At 44.2% G+C, this 8,684-nt stretch overlaps 1 protein-coding gene across 2 annotated transcripts; it reads right to left on the reverse strand.

Annotated features, from left to right (window-relative positions):
• Positions 1 to 2,404: 2,404 nt before the first annotated feature.
• ABCF1 (ABC transporter family protein) lies at positions 2,405 to 6,361 on the reverse strand. Of its 2 annotated transcripts, none has more exons than XM_078586299.1 (7): positions 6,193 to 6,361; positions 6,050 to 6,103; positions 5,719 to 5,941; positions 5,256 to 5,329; positions 4,960 to 5,170; positions 4,128 to 4,362; positions 2,405 to 3,628 (listed from the first exon to the last, which is right to left on the reverse strand). In XM_078586299.1, exons 3-7 carry the CDS (start codon positions 5,935 to 5,937, stop codon positions 2,565 to 2,567), a joined length of 1,803 nt encoding a protein of 600 aa, XP_078442425.1. In that variant the 5' UTR covers positions 5,938 to 5,941; positions 6,050 to 6,103; positions 6,193 to 6,361; the 3' UTR covers positions 2,405 to 2,564. The 2 variants fall into 2 exon arrangements, with proteins under 2 accessions (XP_078442425.1, XP_078442426.1); XM_078586300.1 differs by having other exon boundaries at positions 5,719 to 5,970.
• Positions 6,362 to 8,684: the final 2,323 nt, after the last annotated feature.

Here is an 8,684-nt window from a genome sequence, read left to right on the forward strand (position 1 = left end):
GATAATTCCAGGAGGGAACTCAGTTTCCGATTCGGTGGAGTCAGAGAGCAAACCAAATTTCCCATTTCCGCTGCTCTTTTCAACGTGGAAGGCGAGCTCGCAGCTCGCAAGGTCCAACCATGGCCGAACCGGGCTGGTATAAATGACGAGGAGGGAAGCGGAGAAGCGGAGAGAAAAGACTTGGCGGTGGGGAATGGCGGGGTTGGGCCGACTGCTGCAGAGGTTGCAGAAGAAGGGTGAAGAAGAGGGGAAGAAGAAGGGTTATTTTGTGGTGGTAGCGGCCAAGGGAGACGGCCCGAATCGCCGGTTTGCAGTGCCTCTTCGCTGCCTCTCTCACCCCACCTTTCTCGCCCTCCTCGCCATGGCTGAGGAGGAGTTTGGCTTCTCACAGAAGGGCGCCCTCGCCATCCCCTTACCCTCTTCAGACCTCGAGCAAATTCTCCAAAACCTCTGAGTTCTCTCTCTCTCTGCCCCTCTCTCTCTACCTCTCTCTCTCTCTCTCTGTTTCTCTCTCTCTATCTATATCTCTCTCTTTGTCTCTTTGTCTCTCTATCTGTGGCTCTCTCTATCTATCTCTCTATCTTTGCCTCTCCCTCTCTCTCTATCTCTGGTTCTCTATATCTCTCTCCCTCTCCCTCTCTCTCTGTCTCTCTCCCTCTCTATCTCTAGGCTCTCTATATCTCTCCGCTCTCTCTACCTCTCTCTCTCTCTCCCTCTCTGTCTCTCTCTCTCTCTATCTCTCTCTTTGTCTCTCTATCTGTGGCTCTCTCTATCTATCTCTCTATCTTTGCCTCTCCCTCTCTCTCTATCTCTGGTTCTCTATATCTCTCTCCCTCTCCCTCTCTCTCTGTCTCTCTCCCTCTCTATCTCTAGGCTCTCTATATCTCTCCGCTCTCTCTCTATCTCTCTCTGCCTCTCTACATCTCTCCGTGGGTCTTTCTTTATGGCTCTGTTATCTCTCTATTTCTATAATTCTCTCTCCATCTCTTACTTTTTATCTCCCTCTCTATTCATGTCTATTCTCTCTCTCTCCTCTTTCTTTTTTTTCTCTCTCTCTCTATTTATAACTCTATTTTCTCTATATTAATATGATTACAACTCCATATCTCTATACTATTCACTCTCTTCCACATTCACTTCTATATTTCTCTAGTTATTACTGGAGTTCTTTCACTCTACATCTCCACGATGCTTTGATGGATAGTGGCTGCAGCAGGCGAGGAATTTTGAGACCGAGTTGGCCGTTGTCTCTTTTTCCACTCGGATATTTGAAGGAATCGTCTGGTTGTAACCACATCCTTTGTATACTAGAAATTCGGTTTACGTTTACGTTTCTCTGGCTTTCATCTTCTCTTCTTTCCACCACTTTAGAGTTAGAAAGACAACACAGGAGAGTTAGAAAATAAGGGCTGTCAGCCCTTCTGCACCGTTTGAACAAAGAGAATCAAATTTGATGGACATTCTATTCATTTCTCTTCATTAACAACCAAGTAAAAACGTATGTAATTTGATGATAAGTATGGAGAGCAGAAGGAAGAATGCACCCACAAGAAGATGCAAAATATAAAATTCTCCAGAGATATATGTAGAGAGAAAAAGAATCTCCATCAGATCATAGAGGATGGCCCTAAGATTAAAGTCTGACGTTAGAGAGAGAGAGAGAGAGAGAGAGAGAGAGGAACCCAACAAACCAGACGGTCAGTCCAACTAAGAATAAATATAGAAAGAGCATGGCCCATTAAAAATAGCGGAAAAATAAGGGCGTGACAGAGAGAGAAGAGAGAGAGAGACAGACAGAGAACTAAACAAAGCAGGTCAACCCAACTAATTCTAAACATTGAAGAATACAATAAAAGACCCCATATTTAGAGCAAAAGTTAAGAGGGAGAGAGATACCACATTTAGAGTAAAAGTTAGAGAGAGAAATAGAGGGAGAGAGAGAAAACCACATATTTAAGGTAAAAGTTAGAGAGAGAGAGATTGATTCCACAGACAACTTAACAAAGTAGGTCAACCCAATAAATTCTAGATGTAGAAAGAACCTGACTATTTGAATAATACAGTAAAAGAGGGATCTCACATTTAAGGTAAAATATAAAGAGAGAGAGAGAGAGAGAGCTCCCACATTTAGGGTAAAAGTTAAAGAGAGAATCCCACATTAAGGGCAAAAAGGGAGAGACAGAGACAGAGACAGAGACAGAGAGCAGGTCAACCAAACTAATTCCAAGTATAGAAAGAAGCAGACTTAGGGAAGAACACAATAAAAGAGGGATCTCTCATTAAGGGTAAAGGTAAGAAAGAGAGGGGCAAAACGATGAACACAAGAAGAACATGGCCATCCAAGAATACAAGAAAAAGAAGGATCCACATTTAGGACAAAAGGTGTAGAGAGGAAGGAACTCAGTAGAGTACACGGGCAATCCCATAAATGGAAAATCAACAATCAAGAGATCTAAACCGCAAACAACAATTCAAAAAGAAGACAAAAGATAAAAGGACAAAATAAAAGATATAGGGAAAGAAGGCAGAACGGTAAGAAGAGTGAATCTTCCTTACTAGTCAATCTAGTCGGAAGCGCTTCTGACAGATTTGGCCTTGAGATGCTCCTTGAAGGCCATAATCCCGCCCTCCCACCGGGTCACAGCCCGCTTCTCGCACACCCAAATTTCCTTGGCCACCTGGTTTATGAGCCTGAAGTCGTGACTCACCAGCACCAATCCCCCGTCCCACTCGTTCAGCGCCTCTGCCAGCGAGTCAATCGTCTCAATGTCCAAGTGGTTTGTCGGCTCGTCCAACAGCAACATATGCGGCTGCCGCCACGCCAACCACGCGAAGATCACCCGGCTCCGCTGACCATCCGACAAGTTCTTCATCGGCATCACCTGCGCCTTCCCCGTCAACCCGAACCGTCCGATCGCCGCCCGCATCCGCTCCTCCTCAATCCCCGGGTATTCCTTCATCATGTACTGCAACGCCGACAGCGCCGTGTCCAGCTTCTCTGCCAGGTGCTGGTGGAACTGCGCGATCCGAAGGTGGTTGTGCCGCCTCACCATCCCGTCCAATGGCGCAAGATCGCCGGTCATCAGCTTCAGCAGTGTGCTCTTGCCCGCGCCGTTGGGGCCCACCAGGGCGATCCTCGAGTCAAGGTCAACACCAAAGTCGAGGTTCTTGTAGATGAGGTTGTCGGGGTCGTAGCCAAAGGTGACCTCCACGAACTGGAGGACAGGCGGCGGGAGTTTACCGACATCGGTGAAGCGGAAGACGAGGACGTGGTCCTTGACAACCTTCTCTGTGAGGCCGCCGCGTTCCATCTTGGCGAGGGTCTTCTCCTTGCTCTGGGCCTGGCGGGCCAGCTTCGCAGACCCGTGCCCGAATCGGGCAATGTACTCTTTCATGGCCGAGATCTGCTCCTGCTCCCACTTGTACTGTTTCATTTGGTTCTCTTCCAGTTCTGCCCTCGTCTGCACGTACTGATCGTAGTTACCTGTGTATGTCTTTAGTTTTTTGCTCTGCATGTGGATGATATTTGTGCACACGCCATTGAGAAAATCTTGCGAGTGCGACACCACCACCAGGATGCGGTCGAACTTCTTCAGCATTTCCTCCAGCCACACGCATGCTTCCAGGTCTGCAAGCAGTTCCTTTTAGATTTTTTGTTCCAAATTAAGTATTCAAAAATTTAAAAGGTTAACATAATTGAATGATGTGGTTTGCTTTAATTTTTTCCGCAATTTCTGTAGCAAGTGAACGATAAACAACAATTGTATGATAGTTCCTCTTTTTTTGGAAGTTTCTTTGATTAGATTGTCATTTTTTTCCTTGGAAGAAATTATTAGACGGTCGTCTGCATTAACGATCCGAGGGAAATTTCTCTTCTAAAGACTAAGTAACGATATCAAAAGTAAGAACCATTGGATTACATGAAACTTATTTAATCCTTATCAAATTAAAAACGAAATTTTCTTCTAAAAAAGATAATTTAGAACGATACGATCGACTTTCATCTATATTTGCCGAGTAAATAGAACAAATAAAAGAAGAGATCAAACCAAACTGGCATGATGGGACTTTTTATTTTAAATTTCGAATTATAGGGGCGGTATTTTCTGGTCAGTAAGGGGGCTTACCGAGATGGTTGGTGGGCTCATCAAGGAGGAGAATGGTTGGGTTCATGAATAAGGCCCGGGCAAGTGCAATCCTCATACGCCACCCTCCAGAGAAGTCACGGGTCTTCTTCGCTTGCATCTTCTTATCAAACCCAAGTCCGAATAAAATCTCAGCCGCACGCTTCTCTGCTGTTGCTGCATCTAACGCTTCCAAGCGCTCGTAGATGCGCTCTAAAGCTTCTCCACCGCCATCATCCTGAAGGAAGACAAGTCAACAAAGATCAGCGTCCTGCAGATAGGGTACTGCACGTCGTAAGATCGAGCAGATTGGATCGAAGATCTAGATCAACATCAATCATCAATAAGAAAAATAAGACAACACGTCAAAATTGATGCAAAATAGAAAAAAAATCTATGTGACAGGTGCTTAAAAATCAGGTGACAATGGCCCCAAAAGCCCCCCCTTTGACAAAGTTGCCGAAGCCCGTTTTAACTGATGGAATATGCTCCGATTGATCCAACGATTACATATCAATCTTTGATCCCATCAGAAGGTCGATCAATCCTCTCATAAATGGTCCGACTTTGATCAGATCATTAGGATCGGAACCTCAAACCAAGAGATTGTCATCTCATTCAAATTGAGCGGCACAATTACGGGTACTGTATCGGAAAAGAAAGTTGAGGGTCGGATATATTGGTTTTTTTATTAAATTCCAAATTAAATCACAGAAGATGAACTGTTAGTGGTAGCTTGGTGAAGGAAAACAACATGATTTTTCTCGTTAAGTTGTACTAAGTCGATACATTATGATAATTTCATCAATGATTTGAATATTAGATTATTTAATACCTGCGCAGCCAATATCTCGGCTTCCTTTTCCAGTTGAAGCCGTTCTTCATCACAGCAAATGACGGCTTCAAGGGAAGACATGTCAGAGGCTTCGATCTCCCGGGTCAGGTGGTAGATGTCCATATGCTCCGGAATGGGTAGCTCTCTACACCCTATCGAAGCAAGCAGCGTTGATTTCCCACATCCATTTAGGCCTAACAACCCATAACGCCTGCATTTATGTCAGAACACACAGCTTATGCAATTATTTCAAGTTTTAATTCTATCTATGGCTCAAATCAGATAAACTAACATACCTTCCATAGTTAAGCTCGATCTCAGAGTCTACTATGAGATCGTGTCCATGAAAGGTTAAAGACAACGATTCAATCTGCAAGACAATATACAATTAATGAACACAAGGGAATTCATCAAAAGAAAAATAACAGGAAACGACTGCATATTTAATGTGTCCTATTTTCTTTAATCATCGCAACTGGGTACAAGGAGCATTCGATCGTATACAAACAGACCAAATAGAGTTGATAGGAACTAATATCAACTTCCAAAAAAATAACAGCACTAGACAGGAATAAGGGAAAATTTTAGAAATAATTTTATAAGAAAACGTTAACAAAGAAAATTAGTGAAGAAATCGGTTGCAGAGCAAGAAAACAGCTAGTTGACTGTAAGAGACAAAAAAAAATCAATGTCAAAAGACAGAGACTACGAACAATTCAACACCCAAACTAAGATATATGTGCGGTATCATCGACTTACATGTATGTCTCGTGAGAGGGGATGTGAGCACAAAACACCCGTGCAGGTCCTGTCAGACAATTGAAGGGAAGCCACGTCGTTGGCCATCTTATCCATCCCATTGCTCGTCGACTCACCAGATTTCACAGAACCTGAAGAACTAGAGGACTTCCCTCCACGCTTGGCCGCCGCCGCCGCCTTCTTCGCCGCAGCCTTCTTCTTACTCGCGTCTGATCCCATCCTCCTTCGCACCGAGAACACGAAAAAACCCAACTATTTTCAAAAAAAGAATCAAAATTTAACCTAGATCTATCAATTAGGAAAACAAAATCAAAAAGTCCGCTCCTCCTACCTCAAGTTGAAGCGAGTCTTTCGATTGATGTACAAAACGAACTACGATCAATTCCTGCACCCAAGGAAAACGAAATAATTCAGTACGATTCACAGAACCCACGAGCCAAAAAATCCGAAAAAAAATCAATAACCGCAGCGTACCCTAGATCTATCTAACAACAAGGATAACAAATCAACAAGGTCGCTCCTCCTCCTAATCGAGATTTACGGACGAAGAACGATCAATTCCCAGCAATCTTCTTGGAGGAGCGACCTACTCTCGAACCCCAAGCTCACAAAGAAGAAGAGGGTTGGAGAGATGGAGGGCTCTTCCTCTTCTCGAGCCCCGGTATTTATATGTGCAGAAAGGCGGCTTCTTGCAAGCACGAGCATATTCCTCTCCCTCCACGTGTCTTTTCAGCAAACATCCTGACCGTTAAAACAATGCACCCTGATTTCACCTTATTTACTTACTGGCACGATAAAAACCACTAGAAATTAGATTTTGGCGTGCAAGCCAATTGTATTATCATGTGTATTTTATGTTCGTTGAGGTAAAGGTATATCCATTCGTGTCATTCTCGCGAGATGCTTATAATGTAGTACTTGAATGCATGCAATAACTAGGTGAATTACGGCGAGGTCGTAGTGCAGTCATCACTAGTTTTTAGAAAAATATTTTAGATATTTATATTCTTAGGATGATTGAGAAGCAGATCAAAATATTTCAAAATGTTGAAATAATACTATCTAATATCTCTCATATGATGAGTATACTGATCATGTAATCATTATTGTGGAGGGAGTAATGATATATAGTGTGTGCTCTTTAGAAAAATAGTTCAGTTATGATGGTTTGAAGTCGTTCACATTCCTAGCATCTAGAAGTATCCACATGATCACTTGGCGCTTGGATCTCCACTTCTTCATCTCTCTTTGAAAATCATGAATATCTTCTCACCATCAAGACACTCTCATTGGTTGATTGGAGAAGAGAGTAGAGTGTAGAAAGGAGTGTAGAGTGTAGAAGACACTCTCACCATGAAGACATCTCTCTCAATTCTGGATGGCCTGGGTGATTGAAATGATTGTCCCTTCCCTATTTATATTGTGCTCAAGTTTTTTTCTCAGAACTCATAAAGTAAAATATATCCACCAATGCCCTTATGATATTATTTGTGTGACTCTCTAGGCCCATGTATCATTCTAGTTAATAACTTTAGTGGCCTAATTATAATTATTGACCAACCTTATTAATTAACTATATCTTAATATATATATATATATATATATTAATTACTTAAGAGTCGATTTAACACAATCGATAGGTTAAGTTCTAGCTCGTGGGGTGCCAAGCTACACTTCTTACTCTTGAAGATACCAAGTAGTATTAAAATTCTCTCATGGAACATTTATCCTCATTGGTTACCGTACATGTATAACCCATCATCCGCACGAGACTCTCAAATGACTTAGGGTATGGATGATCCCCAAACCCTAATCCATCATTCAATTAGTACTGATGTGTGACGGAAATCATGGGAGAATGCCTTCTCCAATATACTCACTACCCTACCTAGAGATTTTATACATTATCTTCCTTCAGTCAATCTCATCTAATACGAGGGCAGATGATCACGTCTTGATCACTTAATCACCTCTGTGAGCTTCTCACTACATCCGAGCTATGACTTTTTTGAATTACATGATTAAAGGCTCATAAGTTCGTAGTCAAAATATAGTAGTCCATTCACGAGATGTCCTTAGTGTCTCAGGCCAGTAGATCACTTATACAACCATACCATTGATGGGGGACCATCCAGCCTTACAAGCATATCGTCTATGTTTTCTTTCGTGTTCCCTTGTATCCGTTTTCTTTTTTTCCCCCTTATTGGGCCCTCCCTTTAAACTTATGGGCCTTCTCTTCTTTTCTAAGGAAGAAGCCCATCTTTCCCCTATAAGAGGGGAGGGGTGTCCATCGTAAGAAGAGAGTCTTGTTGAATTTTTGGAAAAAAAAGGAAGAGTCAGTCCCATCCTTGAGAGAGCCAAGTGAAAAAAAGAATTGTCGAAATGTAGTCCTTTGTGATCTTTGGTTTAGTTTAGGAGTTATTTTTTTAGAGTTTTTCGAGAGATTTTAAAGTTGGGGTTATTTATGAAATTGCCACTACGAGAGGGGAGAGCTAGGGTTTCGACTTTGAGTCCGCCAGAGCGCCGCCGCCGCCTTGGTCGCCGCCAATGCCGGGCCACCGCCCGCCAGTTTACCACGCCCTTAGCGCGATACGCTGCAAACCCGCGGTCACAGCCGCCTGACCCGCGGCCGCCGCCGCGAGTAGCAGCCATAGCCGAGAGCAGTGGCCGCAGCCACCGAAGCGGCTGCAGCCGTCGCAACGACCGCATACCACGGCCGCAGCCGTAGACCCGCGGCCGCCGCCACGAGCCGCGGTCGCAGCCGAGGGCAGTGGCCGCAACCGCCTAACCCGCGGGTGCCGTTGTGAGTAGCGGCCGTAGCTGCGAGTTGTGGTCGTAGCCCCGCGGCCGCAGCTGCAGGTAGCGGCTGTAGCCGCAAGCCGTAGCCGCAGCCGAGAGCAGTGGCCGCAGCCCCGCGGCTACAGCCGCCTGACCGCGGCCGTCGCTGCAAGTAGCGGCCGTAGCCG

The sequence above is a fragment of the Wolffia australiana genome, chromosome 14, assembly GCF_029677425.1.
Source record: "Wolffia australiana isolate 7733 chromosome 14, ASM2967742v1".
NCBI classification, from domain to species: Eukaryota; Viridiplantae; Streptophyta; class Magnoliopsida; order Alismatales; family Araceae; genus Wolffia; species Wolffia australiana.